This window comes from Stegodyphus dumicola, chromosome X1, assembly GCF_044657685.1.
Source record: "Stegodyphus dumicola isolate Sdum_Otavi_A_Nest chromosome X1, ASM4465768v1".
Lineage (NCBI taxonomy): Eukaryota > Metazoa > Arthropoda > Arachnida > Araneae > Eresidae > Stegodyphus > Stegodyphus dumicola.
The window spans coordinates 261,274,848-261,301,570 of NC_140780.1; the positions used below are offsets into that span (position 1 = coordinate 261,274,848).

Here is a 26,723-nt window from a genome sequence, read left to right on the forward strand (position 1 = left end):
ACCGCTGGAAGGAAAATAGCTTAGAAAAAGATTGACTACATTTAATACACTTGCATAACTTTAAAGTTTTAACACAATTACATATCTATTTTCATTTAATATCACATGGGGAAACTTTTATTCGTTACATTCTTTCCAAATTTTAAAACGTTTTCTACACTCTTGTCTAACCGACATTCTACTCGCTAGCACCTAGACATACGAGACTTCAAAATTACATCTTACATTCAAATCTCAGCCTTGAAAAGCTAATTCTAGTGAAAAATTAACTTGGTACTGGCTGGGGAGCATAACTTTAATTTTCTTGCATTCTCAAGCTAGCTTTTACTTTTAACGTAAATTCTACTCTCAGATTGACTGAACACTTTCATCCAATCACATTTATTTTTGTTTACGAGCATGCAAAACTTTTGGCTTTAACATAATTTCACAAAACTTTTCCATTTACAATTACTTTACTTTGACTTTTTACTAGTGTAATGGTAGCACATTCCGCATGTATTTGGAAGGTCCAGGTTCTAGTCCTTGCGAGGACATTGCTCTTTTTTTCACGTTCTACACCATCAAGATAACCTAACAATTCTACAACTTTACTGAAAACAATATCAAATAATTTATATGCAACAAAATTTTCCAGATTAAAGTAAAACGAACTTGCTTCGCTTAATTGAAAACACGCAATCATTTCTAACTCAGTTTCTGAGAATAAAAGCCAATAGCTTGTTCTTATTTAAAAATATACTTCTAGAACTGAAAAAAGCTTCTTGCTCAATACAAAAATAAAACTGTCCTCTATAGAGGCAAGAACTAACTTTGTACTTAGAATTAAAATAAAACTTAGAGTAATTCCCACTTATCTTTTGTTTGTTGAAGTCTGCCATTCTTTTCTGTATGAACTGTTCCCAAGAAAAAAATTTGTTATCTGATGGACCCTTATTCTTTGCTGTGAGCCCCCATTGTTCTCCTTGTCCATCTGCTTCTTACGTTTGTGTCCCATTCTTTTCTCCCAAGGCAGCTTCTTCTGGTGTTGATTTGGGCTTGTAGTTGCTGACTGTTTCTGGGATCTAGTCATTGACACTTCTCGTTTAGTGCCGGAGCTTTTGACCTGGTTCACCAGAGCGTTCTTCTGCCTCCTAAACAATTTGGTTATTGGGAGGTTATTCCTCTAACACCTGCTTCCATCGTGGGTGCTGCTGTATCGTCTGTTCGATGCCCTCCTTTCTCTGTACTTGTAATTTGGATCACAGGTTCCTTGACTGGTGTTTATTGTCCTTCGCATGCTCATTGTATCTTGTAGGTGCTTCCCTTCTACTTCAGATTCTCATCAACTTGTTCCTCTTTCATGCAGGCCCTAGGCTGTCTGTGCTGTTTCCTTTGGGTTCCTGGCAATTGCATCTTTTTACTTCAGTTTTTTCCCCTTTGGCATCCTTTCTTTTCTTCTCTGGAATCTACATCTTTGAAGTAGAAGGCCCACATTTAGTCTTTGGTGTTGGTGCTTTCTTTCTGCTAGAATTTCATTCCTGTAAAACATCTTTGAACAGTTTTATATTAACGTGGTCATAATATTTTCCACTTGATCCACGTTTGCAGTGATATTCTCCATGTTATTTCCTTGGAAGTAACATACAGTACCTCAAATTCTTTATATAATGAACAGCCCTTCTAATTTTGGATAGAATTTAGCTACTTTTTGTTGTGGGGTTCAAGACAATGAATGTTTTAACTTTAGAATCTAATCCCGGTTTTAAAGTCAGAATTATTTCCTTTCCGGTTGTAATGTGTGTTGTTTTGCTCTTGCAATATCTGAATTTTTTACCATTTCATTAATAATTTTCTGAATATCTTTAATTTAAATTATGCCTCCATTTTCTGCACAAAAACAATTTGCCCTATTTCCACCCCCAAAATAGTTCTCACAATGTTTTTCAATAGTGTCGTATTTGGCTGTTTTTAGGGAAAAGACAATTCGTTGATGCAGTCAACCCAGCGTCAAGGGCAAGTTTTTACATAGCTATGAATAATATTCATTATATTTCTGTTTATGCATTCTGGAATATTTGATTGTGGCTGATAAGGAACCATCTCTAAATGGCATGTGCCAAGCCCTGCACATAGATTTTTGAAAATTTTATTAATAAATTGGGGGGCCATTATCTGATATAACGCTATGTGGTGCACCAGATTTTAAGATATATTAATTTAGAAAAAAAAAATCAGATACAGTTTTAGCTGAGGCTCTTTTAAGGAGAAGTATTTCTACCCATTTCGAGAAATGATTGACAATAACAAGTAAATATCTATTTTTGTTACTTTCACTTCATGAGTAAGGAAAAATATTTAAAATTAAGATTTACAGATTCATTTAAATTTATGCCTAGAAGTACATTTGATTTAACAAAATTTTTAAATAATTTTAAAGGTCATGAATATTTGAAATCAGTCTTTAAAGAAACTGCAAAACATTTTTATGAATTCGCTTTAGATTTAATTACGGTTTCGATTTAGTTGACTATGGCAAAGGACATTAGGGCTATCTGCCTAAGGGGAGGGATGCTTTCATGAAGGACAATCTAGAAGGTTTAATAATGACAAAAAGGTCATTATCATTATGATAATATGGATTCCGAAGAAAAATACTAAAAAAAACTAAACTACCCAGGGTTCGTACATATTTCTGCACACTAAAATTAAGTACTTTTAATGACCATTAATGAAAAAAAATTAAGGACCTACGAGAAAATGGGAACTGAATAAATTCAATTAAAAATATTATCTATGCCTGAATTTCACTTTTGTTATACCATCCTAAAAATAAAATAGATCCCTAAGTAGTATGCATTATTACTAAACATGAATTAATTAGCATAATTATTAATAAGTTTAAGAAAAATTAATTTATGCAATTTATCAAGTAGCATTAAATATTTCACACTTATACAGTCAAAAGTCTTTAATCCGGACATCCATAATCTGGAATGATCTATAATCCAGACCTCAAAGCTACAAACTTCCTGCGCATGCGTTAACGCATGTGTTGGAAAATATGACCTATTGTAACCCTTTTTCTGCATCATCTCTCCTCCTTGAAATATTTCTAGCTTTTACATAAGGTTTAGTTCTTATTTTAAAGGGAAATAGTAGTTACTTCGTTTTTCACTGCCACTGTTTGTATTAAGAACGGACTGTTCCAGCCTAATTAAAATGCAAAAACGAAGTTTGATGTTACGTCATCTGGAAAGCTGAGTCGTGCCGATAGCTGATTGGTTGCCGTGAGATGACGTCATGTCTACTTCAGGTATAAGTATCTCGCGTCGCTCTGTTTCATTCCTTCTGGTTCCTGTTTCTTTGCTCCTTGGTGTGCCGTTCCAGCCCCCATTGGAAGACGATGTTGTGATGCGTGCCAACCAGCAACTAGTGCTGTGGTTCCAGTCTACAAGATGACTTTTCCTGGATTCTCAAAAGAGGCTACGATGTGAGCGACTGCCGTGGCCGGCATCCTGTCTTCATGAAGGCGGCATGTTTTTCCCGAATTAGCGGCGATGATTTCCCAAGCTATGACTTCTCATGTGTAACTACGGTGAGCGGCGTTTTGCGGGTTTAAGTGCTCTCAAGGATTTAATTTTAATTTTCCAGGTGCCTTCTTGACCACGAAGCATGGACTTATTGATAGTGTAGCAAATTTCATTAAAACCGCGTAGTTTCTGTTTAGTGATATGTTTTTCGCGTATTGAATGCCAGTATTTGGAGATCAGGTAAAATATTATTTAATAGTGTAACATTCTTTAAAGGAAAAACCCTTGGGGTTAATGGATGATCAATTAAGTGTAATTTTTTTTTATAATGATTATGTTATACTCTTTAAGTTTCTGATATTGATTAAATTTATTCATTGTGTTTTTATTTTTATATATTGTTAATAAATTGGTTAAGTTTAGAACTTTTTGTCTTCAATGTCTGTACAGTACATAACCTTAGGGAGCTTCTATTGCTACTCTTGTTAAAAGTTTAATTTTACAACTTTAAACTTTGTTTTTGCATCAGCATGCACATAATACCTTTACGCATGCGCATATGCGTCTACGCATGCGCATAATACATTTACGCATGCACGTTTAATGTATAATGGACGCTATAAGCTAAGCTAAAATTATCTAATTATCTATTTCAGTTAATGTTGCAGATTGCGTTGTTCTCTAATCATCTAATTGGATCCAGCTTATTATTTTTTGCAGACTGTTAGAGCAATTTTATAAAAGTTAGCTTGAACTTTCGATTATGTCAAAAAGAATTTACGATTCTGGAGCTACCAAAGCATCTACAAAGAGAAGGCATGTTGCGATAAAACAAAAAGTGGAATTGCTGCAAAAAATGGATAAAGTGGCAGAGAGGTGGTTTGTTCTCTAACTATTCCGAAATCTGTTTAACAATTTCACACTGCTCTGCGGGAGGGGGGCGGACGACGCGGCGCGCAATGAACTGGAAGTTGATCTGTCAGCACTAGCCTTGTCTTCAGGGCAGATGTTTTTCTTTTATGCGGCTTATAATTCCTTACTAAATGTAGTATTTCATCTTGATGTACTCCGTCTTTGATAAGATTTAAATCAAATTCCTCATCATTATAAATATCACGAATGCACATCAAATAGTTTTCTGGTTTCAATTTTCTAATTTCGACTATGCATAATGTATGCTTTATGAATGCGCACGTTGAAAGAAATGTTTAATAAAGTAAACAAATAAATATAAAGCTTTTTTTTTTTTTTTTTTTTTGTAAATTTTGATTTTACCTTTAGATGATAATTGCTCTTTATTTAATAAATTACAGTTTAATATTTTTTATTTTATAATTTCTGCATGCCATCTTACCAGATTTAAACTGATGATCTATAATCCAGAACCGCCGAAGTCCCAGCGAGTCCGGATTAAAGACTTTTGACTGTAATAATTGGACAAATTTGAAAGAAGATAAGTGACATAAAAGAAGATAAGAAGATAAGTGACGTTTTACTAACAGTTAGCTTTATCGATTTTTTTTTTATGTCTCATTTTGACACATACTTGGCCAATCTAGAGGTTTAGTAAATAGCAGGTAGATTTTATGTCAAACGGCATAGGTTAAAATGAGAAGTAAGATCATAATCAGCATGATTCATAACAACAGACTGAATATTGACACTGCTGCTTGTCTAGAGAGAGACCTGCTGATTAGAGCAAACCTGAAAGCCCTGATCTAGGCACGACTGGCAAGTGTTGAAAGTTAGTCCGGCTCTGTTTGATGCAGTTAGTGTCGTAGCTTCATGTAGAGTTCCAGGGGTTGTAACCCAGTTTAAGGTTCCAATAAGCCATTAAAGCACCAGAGGTGATAAGTTATTTTGTATCATTTTAAGTCTAAGTAGATGCATAGAATATGTTTTACTTGAATTTTGACATTTTTGTATTTTATCTTGTGACAACATTGAGTATTAATGAAAGGCAATAACTGTTTATGGATTGTAGAGATATTAGGTATTTTTTGGAAGCACACAAGATGAAAAATATGCAACGCCTTTGCCAAGAATCGAACCACGGACCTCTCAATTACGTGCTGAGCATGCAGACCATGACACCACAAAAGGCATGCCAAGAAAGCGAGAGAAATACCTTATATATTACCCCTTTTAAAAGGAGACTGGGGTTTTTAGGGGACCCAATCGCCAAATCCTGTGTGAGGAGAATCATCATCTGACCCCTTTTTAGTTCGGGAGCCCCAGTAGAGAAATTAGGTATTTTTTAGAAGCAGGCACGATGAAAAATATGCAATGCCGTTGCTGGGAATCGAACCACAGATCTCTCAATTACGCGCTGAGCATGCAGACCACCCCACCACGAAGGAATGCCAAAAAATGGGAGAAAAACCTTATAGGATAAGCAGTTAGTTATAAATAATTAAATTAGGTAGTTAGATAATTTTAGTCATTATGGATTTACATGGCCACTATTAAATTTTATTTCTTAACAATATTTGTTAAAAAGTCCTATTAAAATCAAAATCTAATAAAATTTCACAGTTTAAAATACATATAATTTATGACATTGATTCTTGATAATATTAGGATAATTACACATTAAAAGATACAAAGCATTTATCCGTCATTTTAATGTGAAGCCTTCCCAAACATTTTGGCTAGTTTATATAGATTTCCTTTTCTTTAAGAATCTTTTCTAACAATTAGAGATTTGTCTCAATATGTAAACCAATGCTCTTGCTAGTTTCTGTGTGTTTTATCTCCTAACTTGTCAACCTTTCCACAATGTACCTATGAAGATTTACTTGATCTGGTAAAAGTTAAATAGCCCAAAATCCCCCTACACATGTGAAGTAAATTATTGCTGTGTCTGAAAGTAACTATAATGTCACACAAAGGTTTAAATAAGCCTCGTATTTAAAAAAGAACTTGGAACATAAAGGCATGTTCTGATGCTAACAAAATCAATTACAGCTCACAGTGACGTAATTAAACCAGAACAGTCAAATTCAAACTAAAAATGTAGACCAGTAATCAAAGATTATACAATTTAATTTAAATTTAATCTGGCTTATGAGGAAATAGAAACGGGAAATTATAGTAAAGGCTGAAATCGTAAACAATTGGGTAATTTACGTAATAATAACTACACATATCTTTGAACAATAATTTTCTTTATGTATTCAGTTTCTTTCTGCAACATGTTTCCTTTTCATTTTAGAATTTTAGGATTTAATTAAGATTTTTTTATTATACTTAAAAAATAACTAAACCCATTTAGAATGTATAAAAAAAGCTGCTAATTTTATTTCTTTAGTAATATGAACATTCAGAAGTGCCGAGTGGGTAGTCGAGTGCACCGAAAGAGTCTTGTAGTGTATCGCGGTCAGTGCATCATCGAGAGAGCGTGTTGAGCTCAGGGAACGACTGAACCGAAGAGTCGGGAGCTGTGCTCTGTGTGTCGTCGAGTGCATCGCGAGTTGGAGAGTGTGTGGAGAGTCTCGAGAGTACATGGAGTTCTGAGAACAACCAAGCAGTGTCAGGTGCTGTACTCTAGTGCTTTGCCATGAAGCTGTCTCCACCGTGATAGCCGATAACCTGAGGGCTGTGTCGCTGATCATGTCAGCGTGTTTATAACAGTTCGACAACTGTAAACGAGATATTGGAGCTGTCTCGATTAATACCGACCAATAAAGTGTATTTCGATACTTCATGCAGTGTCGTCGTTACTCACTCCAAATCTACGAATCTCGTACGAACGTGAAGGAAGAAAATAACATAACGAACTGGTGTCAGAAAGAAAGAAAAATGGAACAACTGGTGTCAGAAGTGGGATTTGCGAGTGAATGCCAGTGGCCCTCCTGCAGAGGAAAGCTATGGCGGAGGAAACGAAGACTTTGATGGACTTCTTAGCCGAGATCAAAGCCGGACAGGAAGAGATGAAAGCCGAATTCAAAGAGTTAAAAGCTGGAAGTTTCGAGATAAATGCAGGATATGTCGTGATAAAATCTGGATATACAGAGATGACACCTGAGATCAAAGCTGCACTGAAAGAGATGAAAGCGCAACTGGAAGATAAGGAAGCCTGGTGAGAAGAAATAAATGTCAGCCACGAAAAGGTGCGAGAGCAACTCCAACAGATGAAAGTGGAGCTTACAGAAGAAACTGGAGCTATAAAAGACGATGTGAAAATGAGAGATGTGGCTTCTGAAGAATCAAAGGATGAAGAAATGAAGGAAGTAACTAACAAACTGCCTGAGAAAGATCAAGAAATGATGGATGAAGCATCTAATGGGATTAACGAAATAGAACGAAAACATGAAGAAATAAAAGACGGTAAAGAAACTTTTGATTCTCAAGTGCCTGAAACGAAGGCGGAAGAAAGTGAAAATGCGATTGTTAAATTCTTCGAAACTGATAGTGAAGTTATGAAAGCGCAGTCAGCAAGTGTTGAACCATCTGAAAGTTCACGTGATGTGGAGATTGAAGAAGCTGACGTACAGCTGAAGCAGTGGGCTCCAGTATTCCAACAAAATTCACCCACCTCACAAACTGGGTGTATGCCTCATAATGCAGGTGTTGCAGACAAGAACTTGATTCTAAATCTGGACTCTTGTGTTTGTGAAGAACTGGGTTCCTTCATGACTCTGATGCAGAATTTGGAGCTAGTTTCCAGGAAACAGAGGGAAATAAGCATATACCAATTGCTAAAAATACCGAGATGAAATGTACGCATGCTGCGAATGAACTACAGAGTGGGGAACGAACTGTTTTTGACCTTCCTGTGGAAGAAAAGTCTGAAAGGACTATATCTTCAGACTGTGATATGCAAAACAGAAATGCATCGGAGAACTGCAGTGGAAAAGTATTTGACCCGGGTATGAATGAAAAGACTGAGACTGAAATTCATGCAGAACTTTAATTTGTATAATTTGAAATTGTTTTGTGTTTAATTTGTGTATATAACTTGTACATAGTGTAAATATTTGTTTCTTTAGTTATGTCACTTGTTTGTTTTATTACATTTTGTTTGTATCGAATTATGCTTCAGACCAAAGGTTGTACTGCCCAGGACGTGCAGTTCTAGGAAGGTGGCAGTGTTACGAAATGTACAGGCACGGTGAGATAGCTTCCCTGCAAAGCAGTTGCAGGTTTGCCATAAAATGGCAAGGGAAGGCAGAGTTGTCACATTTGGCAAGAAATAGCCCATTTGGCGACAAAATTGGTGATATACCATGGATGGTTGGAGACCTTCTGGAACGAATACTTACTGGTTTAGCCCAGAATGTTCTCGAACACAAGCCGAAAGCTATATAAACCCTGCTGATCTGCAGTCAGTTTAGTTTACCTCGTTGAGAGGGTGAGAGTGTGTGCATCGGCTAGCGAGCTGATAGTTAGTATCAAGTTAGAGTCTCGTCTAGCAAGTCAATCCCTGCGGAGTAGATCGAGTTGACAGCCGGGCAGCAAGTGCCGAGTGGGTCGTCTAGTGCAACGTCGAGAGAGCGTGTTGAGCTACGGGAACGACAGAACCAAAGAGTTTGGGAGCCATGCTCTGTGTGTCGTCGAGTGCATCGCGAGTTGTAGCGTGGAGAGTCTCGAGAGTATGTGGAGTTCCGAGAACGACCAAGCAGAGTCGAATGCTGTACTCTAGTGCTTTGAAGTGAAGTTCATCCAGTGTCTTCGTTATTCACTATAAATCTATGAACCTCGTACAAACGTGAAGGAAGAAAATAACGCAGCGAACTGGTGTAAGAAAGAAAGAAAAACGCAACAATATACTTCCAGTTCTGATTTAAAGCTGAGAAATGCTGATCTAAATCATTTAGTAACGATCAGAAGAATTTTTACTAATGTCAGGAAAGTTGTTTTAGCCCCAATAGAAAGAAATACCCTCAATTCTTGTAATTTCAAAATTTAATCGGCTGATTTTAAATGCTTTTATTTTAACCAAAATGTGTGATGTCACACTTTTTATTACCCTCCTTCCACCTTGTGACAATTGCACAAACCCCCTTCCCCCCTCAGAGCACGACATTATTTTTGGATGGCCCCGTATCATGCACCCTAAGATATAATGAATACTTGCTGAGAAATTTCAAAATGTAATAATCAGAGAAGCATGTCTAATCAAATAATTCTTTAAGGAAATGACATGCAGGATGCTATGTCACAGATTGTATTTCCATTAGTGTCATGAAAATATTGCATCTGTAGGTGTTTTTTTATATCTTTGAGGTGACCATTACATAAAAGTGCTATAAGTTTTGCTAAAACTCGTCTATGTTTGTTTTATTATATTATATTTAATATTTTTATTTTTAATATATTAAAATCTTAATTTTTTTGCTCCCTTCCTCTAGTTGTCTGGAGCTGCAGGGGACTTTATAGACAGACTTGAATGCAGTAATTCAAGAGCTGAATATTCAAAAGACCTCCGAACATTTGCCATGACTTTAAATTTTATTCGGCAAAAGCATATAATTATGTCAGACAAATGTTCGATGACAATCTTCCCCATCCTTCTACCTTAAGAAGATGGCATAGTAAAATTAGTGGTTCTCCTGGATTTATGAAGGAAGCCCTACAATCATTGAAACTTAAAGCAGAAGAAGCTTTAAAGATAAACAAAACCATTTATGGAGCTATTGTCGATGAAATGGCAATAAGACAACATATTGAATGGGACAGAACTCATTTTACTGGATATGTTGACTTCAGTACTGACACAGATGATGATGAGCTGTCTCATGCAAAAGAGGCTTTATGATGAATGCCATTAATGGAAGCTTGAAGGTTCCAGTTTCGTATTTTTTTATAAACAGGTTAAATGCTCTAGAAAGAGCCAATCTTATTAATGAGACCCTTCATTATCTTCACGAGACTGACATTAGGATTATAAGTTTAACATTTGATGGTTGCAGTAGCAATATTGCAACTGCAAATGCATTACGTGCAAATTTACATAGCAATAATTTGATCAATTATTTTCCGCACCCTGTCACCGGAGACAATGTGTATGTCATAATGGATACTTGCCATATGTTGAAGCTTGTTAGAAATTGCTTGGCATCAAAAGGATCCATTTTTGATGGTGACAGTGGCTTTCTTTTGTGGGAGCATACAACCAATTTAGAAAAATTTCAAAAGAAGCAAGGCCTTCATGCTGCAACAAAGTTACAGACATGGCACATAGAATAATATTGCGAAAAAATGAAGGTTAAACTTGCAGCCCAGGTTCTTAGTAATAGTGTTGCTGATGCTCTTTTATATTTAGAAAACGATTTAAAATACCCCAGATTCATTGGTTGTGCTCCAACCATAAAATGTTTAACAATATTCAATAGCCTTTTTGACATCTTAAACAGCAAAAACCTATTAAGTAAAGATTTAAAATTTCCAATTCAGCCCCAAAATAAAGATACTATATTCACTTTCTTAAATACAGCACAAGAATATGTAAATAACTTAAGAACGAGCAAAATTAGAGAATGCATATTGCATAGCAACAGGAAAACAGGATTTTTAGTTTGCATCCATAGTATTAAATCATTATATATTGAGCTGTGTGAAATTTCACCTCACCCATTAAACGTTTTCCTCATATACAAATTATCACAGAGTCACCTTGGTCACCTTGAGTTATTTTTCAGTGCTATACGCACAAAAGGTGGTCACAACAACAACCCTACTGCAAAACAATTTAAAGCAGCATATGTTCGCTTACTGATGCACCATCATATAATGACTTCAGGTAGTGCAAATTGCATTGTTTTAAATGATACAAATATTTTAAATGTAAGCAATTTCACTAATATATACTTGAAGTCAATTAATTTTAACTCCACAGATATCTTTAAAGGTGATTTTGATTTTTCTGAGAATTCTGTTACTGAAGATCATTCTCTTGCATTAACACGCTGTAAACAATTCTCAGACTTTGTTAGTGATGTTGTTGCATACAGTACCGGTAATGTTGTTAAAAAATTGCAAAATGCATTAAAATGTGATACTTGTATACATTCTCTATCTGATGTTGGTTTAAAAGTTGATTATACACAAAGTAAATTAGAAAAAATAGGGGAGGATTAACAGTTCCATCTGGTAGTGTTGTGAAGATATGTAGAGCAGCTGAGAAATCTTTTCGAACCACCCACGCTTCTGGAAAACTTAAATAAAACAAAATTATGGCTTCATTAATTTCAGATAGTGTTAAATGTGTAATAGAAAACTCTCCAAATATATTTTAGACATGCATGAACACATTTTAAATTATGATCCTTTTGATAACCATAGAAGTTCTTTGATAAAAGCCATTCTGTTTGAATACCTGAAAATACGACTGTACTATGCAGATAAAATTGAAACAGAAAAACTTCAGAACAAAAAAGTACACGGTCTTAACACAAAAATTACCCTTTTTAAAGGGACAATAATATTTTAGTAATTTAAGAAAAGGGAGAATCAGATTTATTCAGCATTTTACTAGCAACTTTAAAACTCTTTTATATAACTCACACTGTATCTAAGGGATTATAATTTAAAATATGTTTGGGTCACATTTTATAATTCACTTTTTGCTAATTCAAAATCTATAAATGAGCAGAAAATTTGTATACTAGTGTATCTTAGCTAATAATGCATGAATCAATCCTAATTTTTTTTTTTTTAAGCTAATGCATAAGAATGATCTGATAAAGCAGGAATAAAGTGGCAGTGAATTGAAACTTACCAAACATTATAAGTATAAGGAATAAATGGTATTAACTCCTAATGTCAGACATCAGAATTTTTACTAATTCAGAAGTCAAACAACAAAAATCAGCGTAATATTTGCAAAATTTTCACAGGACTAGTTTCGATGGTTTTACCGAACCACCATCTTCAGCTGCAAAACCGCAAATGAACAAGATAGGAAATAATGATTAGATAAGATAAGAAAGCCTGGACAAGAATAAGCAAGTGGCGCCATCTGTTGGCGAAACCAGAACTAAAACATAATTTCTCTAAAAGCCGAAGGCAAATTTGGATTGGAATTAGTATCGTTAACTAGAACAGAAAGATTTTTATGAATGTGAAATGCCTCTAGAAAATCCAGTTCTCCAATGGAAGATGTTTTTTGAATAATTTTAGCAGCAGAAAAATTGAAAGTGTGATTTTCGGACCAACAATGTTGAGCAACAGAAGACTTCTGTGTTTCCTTTTTTCTAACATATGTCTCATGTTCCTTGATGCGAAATTTTAAGGCTCTCTTAGTTTGGCCAATGTAAATTAAACCACACTGGCAAGGAATCCTATAAATACCCCCAGGAATTCATATCCGGAATGGGGTCTTTGAGTATAGAAGTCCGAATTTTATTGATGGGAGAATAAACAACCCGAAAGTTAAATTTCTGCAAAATATGTGCAACTTTATAGCTAATTGATGGAAAGAAGGGAATGACAACAGAAATTTTATAATCTCCTAAAATAAGAGTGTGGCTTTTAGTGTGTTGAGATAAGAATTTTTTAACTGCTTGATTAATAATGTTGGGTGAAAAGCCCCTGTCAATAGCTATTGCTTTTAAATAATTTAGTTCTTCATCAAGGGCTAGTTTGGAGGAGCAAACTTGAAGAGCACGGAAAACATAGGAATAAAATGAAGCTAACTTTTGTTTAGTCGGATGACATGATTTAAAGTGTGGTGGAAGGCAAACAGATGAAGGTTTACGGTAAACTGTAGTACTGAAATTGGATGTGTTACGTGTGACCAGAATGTCGAGAAACGGAAGAGAATTGCAAGTCTCAAGTTCAAAAGTGAACTGAATAGCAGGATCGATAGAATTCATTGTTGAAAGAACTTTATTTAAATCATCTTTATTACCTTCAAACAGGGTAAAAGTATCGTCTACGTAGCGGAACCATGCCGGGAAGTTTAAAGTTTCAAACAGTTTTGATTCATAATAATGCATGTAGATATCAGCCAGGATGGGACTGAGAGGGCTTCCCATTGCTAATCCCTCAGTTTGCTTGTAATATTTATTTTGGAAAACAAAATGTGTTTGTTTCAAACAGAGTTCAGTGAGAGAAATTAGCTCATCAATTTCGATGCAAGAGAAATGAAATTCGCGAAGTCTGGTTTCTAGACATCTTAATGCACCCTCCACTGGGACATTGGTGAATAATGATTTTACATGAAAAGAAACCATGAGTAAATTACTAGGAGAAATGTTTTTAACCTTTTTTACAAACTCTATTGAATTTTTTATGGTGTAAATGTTATTGTCTAATAGAGTGGAAAATCTAGAAACTAAATATTTACTAATGGATACGAGGCAGTACCTGAATTTGATACAATAGGGCGGAAAGGAACACCACTTTTATGAATTTTGGGAAGAGCATATAATCTGGCACAATTCGCAACAGATGGGATAAGAGAATGTTTTAAGTTGCTTGAAATGATTTGCGAAGATTTGATCGCAGTTTTTATTTTGGACAAGTCCGAAGGTGAAGGATCTTTAGGGATCGGATTATATGGTCCTTCGTTTAAGAGTTTAGTGACACCATCGATGTAAGTGTTCTTATCCATGACGACTACCTGGCCACCTTTGTCGGCCTTTGAAATGATAATATCCGGGTTAGAATGAATTTCGCGCATTGTAGCTCTTTCTCTCGCAGTTAGATTTGGTTTCAAAGGTTTATTATTGAATTTCACATTATGAGCGATAAGATGCCTAATCATTTCTTTCTGTGAATCTGAAACTTTACTGAACTTGAAATCGAAAATCCTATCGAAAATCCTATCGAAAAAGCTTTCAAGTTCAGTAAAGTTTCAGATTCACAGAAAGAAATGATTAGGCATCTTATTGCTCATAATGTGAAATTCAATAATAAACCTTTGAAACCAAATCTAACTGCGAGAGAAAGAGCTACAATGCGCGAAATTCATTCTAACCCGGATATTATCATTTCAAAGGCCGACAAAGGTGGCCAGGTAGTCGTCATGGATAAGAACACTTACATCGATGGTGTCACTAAACTCTTAAACGAAGGACCATATAATCCGATCCCTAAAGATCCTTCACCTTCGGACTTGTCCAAAATAAAAACTGCGATCAAATCTTCGCAAATCATTTCAAGCAACTTAAAACATTCGCTTATCCCATCTGTTGCGAATTGTGCCAGATTATATGCTCTTCCCAAAATTCATAAAAGTGGTGTTCCTTTCCGCCCTATTGTATCAAATTTAGGTACTGCCTCGTATCCATTAGCTAAATATTTAGTTTCTAGATTTTCCACTCTATTAGACAATAACATTTACACCATAAAAAATTCAATAGAGTTTGTAAAAAAGGTTAAAAACATTTCTCCTAGTAATTTACTCATGGTTTCTTTTCATGTAAAATCATTATTCACCAATGTCCCAGTGGAGGGTGCATTAAGATGTCTAGAAACCAGACTTCGCGAATTTCATTTCTCTTGCATCGAAATTGATGAGCTAATTTCTCTCACTGAACTCTGTTTGAAACAAACACATTTTGTTTTCCAAAATAAATATTACAAGCAAACTGAGGGATTAGCAATGGGAAGCCCTCTCAGTCCCATCCTGGCTGATATCTACATGCATTATTATGAATCAAAACTGTTTGAAACTTTAAACTTCCCGGCATGGTTCCGCTACGTAGACGATACTTTTACCCTGTTTGAAGGTAATAAAGATGATTTAAATAAAGTTCTTTCAACAATGAATTCTATCGATCCTGCTATTCAGTTCACTTTTGAACTTGAGACTTGCAATTCTCTTCCGTTTCTCGACATTCTGGTCACACGTAACACATCCAATTTCAGTACTACAGTTTACCGTAAACCTTCATCTGTTTGCCTTCCACCACACTTTAAATCATGTCATCCGACTAAACAAAAGTTAGCTTCATTTTATTCCTATGTTTTCCGTGCTCTTCAAGTTTGCTCCTCCAAACTAGCCCTTGATGAAGAACTAAATTATTTAAAAGCAATAGCTATTGACAGGGGCTTTTCACCCAACATTATTAATCAAGCAGTTAAAAAATTCTCATCTCAACACACTAAAAGCCACACTCTTATTTTAGGAGATTATAAAAATTCTGTTGTCATTCCCTTCTTTCCATCAATTAGCTATAAAGTTGCACATATTTTGCAGAAATTTAACTTTCGGGTTGTTTATTCTCCCATCAATAAAATTCGGACTTCTATACTCAAAGACCCCATTCCGGATATGAATTCCTGGGGTATTTATAGGATTCCTTGCCAGTGTGGTTTAATTTACATTGGCCAAACTAAGAGAGCCTTAAAATTTCGCATCAAGGAACATGAGACATATGTTAGAAAAAAGGAAACACAGAAGTCTTCTGTTGCTCAAAATTGTTGGTCCGAAAATCACACTTTCAATTTTTCTGCTGCTAAAATTATTCAAAAAACATCTTCCATTGGAGAACTGGATTTTCTAGAGGCATTTCACATTCATAAAAATCTTTCTGTTCTAGTTAACGATCCTAATTCCAATCCAAATTTGCCTTCGGCTTTTAGAGAAATTATGTTTTAGTTCTGGTTTCGCCAACAGATGGCGCCACTTGCTTATTCTTGTCCAGGCTTTCTTATCTTATCTAATCATTATTTCCTATCTTGTTCATTTGCGGTTTTGCAGCTGAAGATGGTGGTTCGGTAAAACCATCAAAACTAGTCCTGTGAAAATTTTGCAAATATTACGCTGATTTTTGTTGTTTGACTTCTGAATTAGTATTTATTCGGCGTGTTATTGTGTCTTAATCAGAATTTTTGCTTTCATAGTAATATTTGGTTAAGATTTTTTAAAAATATTTTCCTTTAAAACTATTTTTAGCAACATAAATACATCATAACTATAGAATTTTTTAAATTTATAATGAGGATTAAGTGTGCATTAATATTTTTAGTAGGAGTTAAATTTAAAAAATAATAATAGTCCTTGAAAACAGGCCTTGTTTTTGTTGCATACAAACAGTATAAATATAGAGTTTGTCAAAGAAAACCATCAGAACTATATCTGAGTGAACTTTTGCAGGTTTGAATGAGGCTTTCATCATTATATCTTTACTAGTTTTCACTTCTATTCATAAATGCTCATTTTTTCTTTTCTCTGAAACAGTCAGTTTTATTTAAGCGCTGTATTTGTTAACTTTCTAAAACCGGTCCGAAATTCTCATAATATAGCCTTCAGACCGGCGCAATGTTTATATTTCACTCACTATTTCTAATCAATCTCGTAAATAATTTGTGAATTTTTAACTTTGTTTTCACTCTTCATTTATATTCACGTATTTTTGTATTAGAAATTAGAAAGCGAGAACAAAATTTAACAAAATATAGTAAATTCGAACTAGATTTGTAAGTCTGCAGGCTGGAATGCGATTTTAATAACATATTTTCATTAATAAAATAATGATAATGACTAATTTATTGAAATAATAATAATAATATTTATTACCATTAGATGATTAGAATGAGATTCAATACAATTAGATTTTGAGATGAACTTAAAGCAATAATAAAGCTTTACATAACAATAACAGAGATTTAAATCTGCTTTTTTTTCGATAATTTTGTTATTATAATATAAAAAACAAAATCCGAGATACATTGGTTGCGTTTAATCATTTAACTTTAACAAATATTACATTGGACTCTCAGGCAAAGAAGGTATATCTTTATCGAGAATTTTTCTTTGTAAAATTGGCTTTTGTTTATGTTAGCAAACAAAAAAATCCGTGACCTATACATGCAATCATCAAAAGAATTTTGAGAACAGTTTTAAATGTTCATGAAGAATTAATTCATTTCCTTTCATAGGTAGAAATTTCGTCTAAAACCATCGTTATATCCAAAGGTTGAAGTCTATTTCATGTTAAACGAATATTCTATTTGCACATAATATATTTTCTAATTTATTTTAGAAAGAGTAATCTTTCACGTTTTCAAAAGAATAAGGACATACTGGGTGTTGAAACAATGTAATAAAAATGTAATGTTTCGTCTAAAACCATCGTTATATCCAAAGGTTGAAGTCTATTTCATTTTCAACGAATATTCTATTTGCACATAATATATTTTCTAATTTATTTTAGAAAGAGTAATCTTTCACGTTTCCAAAAGAATAAGGACATACTGGGTGTTGACACAATGTAGTAAATCTGTTTTTCATATTTCTTCCAGTAATGAAAACGATTACCCTGGAATATTTTCAAAGCAAAATTAAGAAAACCGTTTACGCCAAATTTTGCATAAAGTATCTTCTCATGTATTTTTTTATTTAAAGTGTGGAATTTTCTCTTTGAAAATATCAAAAATCATGAACGGAGCAAAATTAATTCATGAGAAATAACTTTGAAATGCAATAATTCCATCGGAATATGAAATAGTGGAGAAAAGTGCAATACAGTTTATTTATTCACAAATAATCCCCCTCATATGCGTAATTTATGTACTGTCGATTGAGAAATATAGGTTAGTAAATTAAACCGTTTATTTCAATCCTTTTCCTTTATCAATATTTTTTACGTGCTCTTCAGTAGAGCGGTAAAGGTGGCTGAACACTTGTACCTCGCTTGGGTTTGAATCCGGGATAAATAGTTGGATTCACGGTTTTTGTGTAACGTAAATGCAAGCCAGCTTCTCTTCTTAGAAAGTCCTCCGCGAAGGCATAACTCCGTTTATACAGGTAACTGTTGTGTGCTTTGATGTAATTCAGTAAGAGAACAAAATTAATCCAATCAAACCCGAAGAACGGGTTGATTACATGTGGAGCTTTCCACCAGGAATGTAAATGCGAGCAATTTTCTCTTAAAAAGGTTTACACGAAAGCATCCATCCCTTTAAGCAGATAGCGTTTGCGTGCTTTTCCGTAATCCAATCCTAATTTTCATACATTTAATAGTAAGTTTACATACACCTTATTACAGACAAAATAACAACCTTATTTTAAGATATTTTTTTATTAACTTGTCTGAATTTCCCTTTATCTCTTGAGGAGTATAAGAATTTCAGCGAATAAAACTGGCCGAAATTTTATACAATGTAACTGACGTTTTGATTCAATTTAGAAGTAACGTGAGCTTTACTGATATTTAAATACTTTTTTGGCAGATCTCATCCTAAAAGAGGGTCTAAAGATAAATTGATTTTATTTAATTTACAATCAATGAAAATCATTGAAAGCAATCACTGAATGAATGAAAATCACAAAAACTATCATGCATACAATTGTCTCTTATTTATCTCCTGATAAATCAGACAAAATTGCCTACATAATAGAAGCACTTTGAAAGAGTTAACAGTTCTTAAGGGTTTTATGGACTCCACAAAAAATGTCAAAATAAAATCTTATTATTCATAAGTATGAAAAGAAAGTAAACGATAAAAGCGGTTTTACCTATTTTATAGAAGGGCATTAAATCTAAAATATTAATCTATTCTTATTTGTTATGATTAAAAAACATTAAATATGGTAAGCTTAAAGAGCGTGCAAAATTGCTGATGCTTTAATCATAGCAAAAGTCAGTACTAAAAAAATTAGCATTAAAATTATGAGACAGATTGAGAAAGAGATGGCCTCTATTTGATTTGCAAGTATATTGGCGCGAGACGAAACCTGCGGTTTTTGCCAAAATGTAGCCAAACTGATAAGAAGAGGGAAATAATGCATAGCCAGCAGCTACTGTGAGCAGCGACAATGGACCACCCAGAGATCTACAGATAGGTGATTCTCTGAAATGGGGAGGGCATGGATGGTACGACAGTTGTACCAATGCCAGCGTCTGAGAAAGTCATTCTCCTGGTACAACTGCTGCACCAGCCGGCTTCAGAAAGTTAAAATAAAAGTATGTATTTTTAATTTGTAGTTTGTATTTTATTTACACTGTTTTATGTATTTATTTTTTAAAAGTAAATATCACATTCTTTGTTCATCTATAAAGATTTCCATGGTTTTACAAGCTAATTTTTTTTTTAAATTTATACCATCTCCCTTCTCCCCCCAAAAAAGATAAGTCAAATTTCCCATATCATAGCCATATATAGGGTACTGTATTTCATAAAGTTATTCATGCAGTATATAATAATACCTAGTTTCTATATTTCGTCCAACTTGTGTGTTTTTGTTTTAAAAAGCTCATTACTTATTCACAAATCAAAAATAGGAAATTTGGAATATTCTTGACTACCATTTTGAGTAGGTGATTTTTGGTACATGTTCCTCGTATACCTTAGAAAAAATAATTTTAATAAATAAAAAAAAGCATTAATCTACTTAAAATAAAAATATACTACTTTGTATGAACACCAAACTTTTAAATATGAGCTTTTCAAATGAAAAGCTTTATTTCTTCATCAGATGCAAGTTGGACCTTTTGCAGCTGGTGAAGCACGAAAGCTTTTTGTTCAAAATGTGCGTCCTGCTTGCATTTAAAAGATTGGTGTTCATTTGTAATTAATCTACTAACTTTATAGTAAATACTATTTTTAAATGCACATTTTCATAACATGTTTATCTAATTGGGATACAGGAATAAAATAGAATATGTATTGTCATGTTTGAATTTATAATTCAAAAAGAAAATTTTATCTTGGAAACGTACATTTTACAGCTGGTCTGCAAAACATGAAATCTTACTAAAGTAAAATATTTTTCTGTAATTTTATTATTAGAACTTAATTTTTCAATGTGTCTTGTCAAAGCATTTCCTTGACATGCTAAAAAACTACAGTTTCACAGACTTTTTTCCAAATATCTGTGGTTTTCATCAATTTCTTTTGAATACTGCTTATCAAGCTTAGCACAGATGGAATCCGATGATAAATTTTCAGTACAATTTACCAAACAACTTGCTGAATTTTTATGAGAAACACAAGACTCATGAGAATCTTTCATAAATTACAGGCAAAATTATAGAACTTACTTGACAATCTTGGGATGGCACAATTTTCAATTCATTATCATCCACTCTCTTTTAAATGAACTTCTTGTGGATTTTCTCCACAGAGTCCAAAGGCACATTAACATTTTCAACCATATTAGGAGTTTTTGCGAAAAAGTTCCCAGTTGTCAAACCATGTTTTTTAGAGTTCATGATTAATGAAGTTGAAGAAAAAAACACTTTTTAACATAATGGATTATTGCAGCAAAATCATGTTTGGCAGCAGCTTTTCTTAAGCAATGGGGAAAGACTCAGCCAATAAGGGTCAAGAGCCTGTTTGCCGCATTCCTTACTAGTAGCTTGGTGAAGTCGTGCACTGTGATGTCACTTCTAACAATAAAGGAAAATTTATCCTTATGATGACATCAGACAGGTGTGCATTCCTGGACTGGTAAAAAAAAGTATAATAAGCCAGGAAGAATAGCTATTGTGACTGAAGGAAGGGTGCCGGTGGAATGCTTGTTAGGCCATTGTGGTATTCTAGCGACTACGTCATATTCAGTCGTATGCTACCGAAAAGGATGGCAGGGTGGCTGGCTGAATGCTTTTGACATTTATTATTCAAATATACAACAATCTTTCAAAGTGAAAATGGAAAATAAGGAGAAGTTGAAATTTCAAAATCATTTTTTCATCTCATATTTTAAATCAATCATTTCTTCATATTAATCACCCAAAAGTTTCAGGTTGTGCCCTGTATTTCCCGCCTATGAGCACTGAAACTTACCCTGTATAAATAAACTAACGCAAAACTAGATAAAAAAAAACGTTATATTTCACATAATATTTGTTGAATTTTTGTCAGTCTCCCAAGAGTAGATTCTTGCCTTTCAGTAAGCCACAGAATTTGTGAATAAGTGAGCCACTACAATTCATGATGCATAGTTCAAACACAAAACTAAAACATTTATTTAAAGACAAGCAACTGATGAAACTCTCATCACACATAAGAGTTTTTTTGCACACTGATCAAAATATTAATCCAATGCTATTTGGCCATAATGCCATCTATGCATAAAAAAACCTTAACATTTATAGTATTTATTTTTATTGAAATGAATTACTTGAGCAATTTGCAATACCTTTTTTTTAACCTACCAAGCTATGCATTTCATAAACTTGTTACGATTTCATTTATTTTTGCTAATAGTTATTACTATGTGTTATTTTACAGTGCTCGGTGAATGTATTAACTTGTGAATTTTTTAATGTTGATGTCTGGGAAATAGATTTTTAATACAGTATTGTTTAATCCCCCCCCGCTTGAATACAGTACGGCTCTTATTAAAATAGCAGAAAATTTTGGTACAGCGAAAAGACAGGTTTCCCCCCCCTCGTTCCCACGAAGCGATCACTTTACAGTCAAGGGTCGGTGGCCAGGCGCCTTTAACTCCTCTTATCTTTCTGAGCTTAACATGTGGTTTACTTGCTTTGAAGGCTAAAATTTCTAGCAGGAGTTGCAACTTGACAGAATTATGGTTGAAAACATTCCTTGTTGTTTGCACGGACGGGAAAGTGTTATGTCACTTTAAAAATAGGGGTCTGATTTTCTTCGAATTTTGGAGGTCAATTATTGCCTTTGTTCTAATTGGTTTGTGTTGGATCAGATAGATATAATCTCATAGATATTTTGAGCCAATGGTGAATATAGAGGTAGTTTGTATTTTGAGCATCACTGAGGTTTTAAAAATAGCCTCTAGGGCCGACAACGACCTGCGAGTTTAGTTTTCAAGCAACCAAAGAATGGGGTGTGGTACTAGTACAGGAAATTTCTTGTTTGCTCAAAATGCTGGAAAAAAATAGCAACATTCTGTCTGACAATTTTGCAAACCAACGACGCTCAATTATAATCTTGCAACCATCTTAAGGACGATCATTTCTAATTTTGTTAACATCTTAAGAATGATCATTTTTAATTTTGTGAATACCATAAGGACGATTATTTCTTTGAGATTCTTGAAGGTGGTGTATTTGGGCCTGCAACATGCACAAATTTCCCATGAGAGAAAAACTCAACACATTACCACCAGCTAAGATTCCACTGAAGAAAGGAAAGAATGATCATTTATCGTACTGTTTTACCTTATTAATCTCGAGGAATGAACGAGCAGCCCAAGCGTATCAGTTCTAGGACCCTCTTTATGTAGATTTGGAAACCACAGTCCTCAGCGGGTGAGATTCCTCAGTCACATTTATGGACCCTTGTTTTCTGAAATCTGGGAGCGATTTATTTTCATTTGCTTTTTTCTTTAATAATTAATTATTATGATTTTGGAATGTTAATTTCTAAAGTATGAGCAGTCATTTTTATGTTAGATGAAAATCTGGATTGTTGCTGGAAGAACGTAACTAATAATTTGGATACAATATTGATCGTTGCTCCGAATGTCAAATGTAAAATTCTGAATAAATTTTAGATAATGTTTTGTAGGGGTAGTCTAGGCAGCTATGAAAAATTATAATTTTTATGGATAAATGTTTTTATTGATTTATTATTGTATATTTTGAGTTCTTCTAGTGGTCTACTGTAGGTCACCCATGTGATCCTTGTTCAAAACCTGGTTATTTCCTTTTCAATTCGAACCTGAGTAACTTAGCAGCTAGTAGGGAAATCAATTTTAAGTTAGTTGTAATTATAAGATTGAATTAATCTATCTGAGCTTGGTGTTTTGATTTCTTACTTATAGGCTTTATTCTTCCCAGGTGTTTTGAGGTGCTCTGTGTTATATTTAAATGGAAAGTGTTTGTGGCTATCTCAAAAGCTGTACTGAAATTTATGTGTTTTCAGGAAAGTCAGTGGACTTAATTTTAGTGAGAGAGAGCATTTTTGATGAATTTATTACTGAAATGCATTTTCACATTTTGCATTTTGTTTGAAAATTACTCTTTTTGGATTTTTGTTATATTTTTTTTTTCCTGCCTGGCACCAGAGAGAAAGTTGTAAGTAAACAGGCAGTTTAAAAGAAAATAATATTAACAGCTTTAAATGTAACATTATTTTAATTTGTTGTCCTTTTCTGTCTACCTTTATTCCCCTCGTGTTTCCTCACCAGGATGTATATTAGTTAGAATGAACGGGTGTATTTAAACTGATGTAGCAAAAACATTAGTCAGAGCGTGGTTTCACTGTCTTGAGCACACGTTGTTAATTCTTCCAGCTGTTAACTTGAACATTGGCTTCGCATTCTTGCCGCCGAATTGTTATCCTGCCAGTGTAAGTTCGGAGTCAATCTGTTAAATTAAGCTAAATTGTGTAGTTTTGCACAACTCTTACCTTTAAATTTAGTGTTACATTATCTTTTAAGTTTTGCACCACAAATGGTTGTTGACTGTAAGCACGTACGTATATGCTGTCTGTAAAGTATTGTGTTAAATAAAAGGATCCTTTACACCCTTCCCCTGTTTTGTTCATCTTCAAGTCTTAGCAAGAAGTTGTAACACTTGAGTAGATCTAGCTACATTGTATATAGCCAAAAGATCTAGATCCCACAACATAACATGTTTTTAATAAGTATAAGAATGCAACTTTATCCCATATGTCAATGCACATAATTCAAAAAAAGGAAAAATGTTAAAAAAAAACTGGCAAAATATCAGTATATATTCCCTTCCCTCAAAAAATTTCAAGAATTAGACAATTTTTTTACTTTCACAAAATATGCATCGGAATTTAATGCAAGAGGGATGACTTACATCTAAATGGCCAAGATATCGCTCCACACTTCGTGATGTAAACAGAATTTTTCCACTTGGTGTAGTTACAATTAAAAAACCATCAACTGACTATATAAAAGAAATATTCGGTATCAAAATGACATATTTAAATGTAGTTAATTTACTAATAAAAACAACTAATCTAAAAATATTTAAAACTGAAAGACACTTGCCTCAAGAATATCACGAACTTGCTCATCAGATAAAAAACTTGGACACCATTTGAAAGATGTTTTCAGCTTCATACTTCCTCCTAATGGGCCTTTTAAAAGAGAAACATTTTCATATAAATGTCGAGAGTTAAATATACTCGATTATCAAGATTTAAAAACCATGTCTTGTAATAAAATTATTCATGCAACAATTTTGACAAGGATAAGAATACAATAACTTAAAAAATATTTCTATTGTAATAATCCCACACTACTATACATTTTTTGTGTTTCACAAACCTATTCAGGGCTTCAGTAGTTATTTGCTGCGAATGTTATTCTTACGTAAACATAAAAACATGCAAGGAGGTTAAAACTGCAGAATGAAATATTTCAATTTCTCAAAATTTTCTATGGAAGATGTTACATTATGCACAATTATACATGTCACTTTCTTCTAGTTTTCAAAAGTTAATTTTAAGTTGTAGAGTCATTAGGATCTTTGATAGCTGGAAATGAGCAATGCCCTCCGCAGAATTTGAACCTGGACCTCTCGAATGCGTACGAAGTGTGTTACTATTATACCACGAAGGCATAAAGAAAGGAGGGAGATAATAACTTATATACTCCCCCTTTTAAAGGGCGACTGGGGATTAGGGAAGTCCTGGAGTAAGTGCTGAAGGCAAAGAATCATCATCCACCACAAATGATATTAGCAAAATCAACAATAAATTTGTGCAGTGCCATGTTTCTTTATTAATCGCTAATTTAATTTCTGATATTATGCATATAAAATTTTGATAGATTCCAAAGTCCACTGCTGGCTTGTTGTCAGAGCAACAATTACATAAAATTACCAATAATTCCGTTTCTGGTAATTGCTATCCCGGTTATGTTACTTTTTAAACAGATAATGGTTATCAGAATACACTAAGGTGAAAATAATCTAAAACACAATGCTAATATTTTTATTTAATTATTCTCCCTAACATTTTTTCTCTCAAGTTAATTTTACTTCAGGCAGTATCTTGCATTCCTGTCTGATCCCACTGTTCACAACAGTTGTGATTCACCAGGAAAATTTGCTATTCATTTCAGGGTACTACTTTTATTCGGTCCTTGAATGGTGTGCGTAACTGCCGAAGGAACCTGTTTTGCATTGCAATAGATATTGAGCTTTTTTAATCAGTGGAAGAATTTTACGAGGATTTTGTTTTTGGTGCAGTGAACCTTCAGCCTGTTACTTGGTTAGTATTTCTTACTTAGTTGTCTCAATTTTCTGTGAAACTGCTTCAAAATTAATTTCCTATCCTTAAGCAAGTCAGGCATTTTTATGCAGTTGCTGCACAGATTTAGCAACCATTCACAATGATATGTTTAATGAACACTTTTCCCACATGAAACTCTTTCATAATAATTTCTTGGTAATCCTAGGTAAAGATCATAATTTATTTCACCAATGGTTGTGGATGCTGAAATATTTGGGGTCAAAATGTTTACTTCCCATTTTATGAAATACTGTTATTCCTGATAGAGATATTTCACCTTAATCATCAGATCTTCATATCAATAATGTTGCATCAAGCAATGAGGGATCAACAGAACACAAATGTCTTTCTTCTCTAAAGTTTTTATCAAAACAGGCATATTGATATTGGTGAAATCTCTATCTTGTGATATTTTCTTGTATTTTTCGATTTCTTGCTTGATGATCTTTCTTTCTACCTCGCACTAGGTTAGAGGCATTTTGCTACATGACATATCTAAAATTTTTCATCTCTTAGTACTGCTGCTCTGCAGCTGCCCCAGCTCTAATGCCAGCATTACACTTCTATTAATGTGTTGATATTTTTTGTCTTCCTAATTTTCGATCCTCATGTACGTCTGACACGTCCTTCATAAAAGCCTAGTATCCAAATGAAATGTTATACAACGATCTACTGCTTGATCACTATAAATTTCAGGTAATAAGGTGAAATTTTGCTCCCATAAACGTTTATTCCGATCTTTTATTTTCCAAAATATCATCTACTTACAGACTCCATTTCAAACTCAATTTGAAATTTATTTTCTGTATACACAGGTTAGGTAACCCAATGGAAAATTATACTATGTAACCGTTAGGCTGAAAATAATTTATTTTAAACTTTTTTCCGAGTTATTTTACTATAAAATTCAAGTTGCAACGTTTCATTTGACCGCCTTTATGGGTCTAACATTTAGAATATGATTGATCCCTACACCTATTTGGCAAGAGTTTAGGAACTAAACTATTGTGCAGATATCTGCCATGTTATAAAAGACCTCCACATCGAACATCTGTGTATGCCCATAGAAATATGAACAGTTTATGTGTTAATCTTATAACTGTATTTGTGAAATACATTCAT

General features: G+C 33.9%; 1 protein-coding gene across 2 annotated transcripts in view; it reads right to left on the minus strand.

Annotated features, from left to right (window-relative positions):
- LOC118184774 (uncharacterized) overlaps positions 1-26,723 on the minus strand; it is a 290,183-nt gene that overhangs the window by 146,492 nt on the left and 116,968 nt on the right. For both annotated transcript variants that reach the window (XM_085807619.1, XM_085807620.1), the window contains 2 exons: positions 24,355-24,443; positions 24,161-24,250 (listed from right to left, as the gene is read on the minus strand). In XM_085807619.1, coding sequence (XP_085663745.1) covers positions 24,161-24,250; positions 24,355-24,443 — 179 coding nt within the window. The remainder of the gene's footprint in view (positions 1-24,160; positions 24,251-24,354; positions 24,444-26,723) is intronic.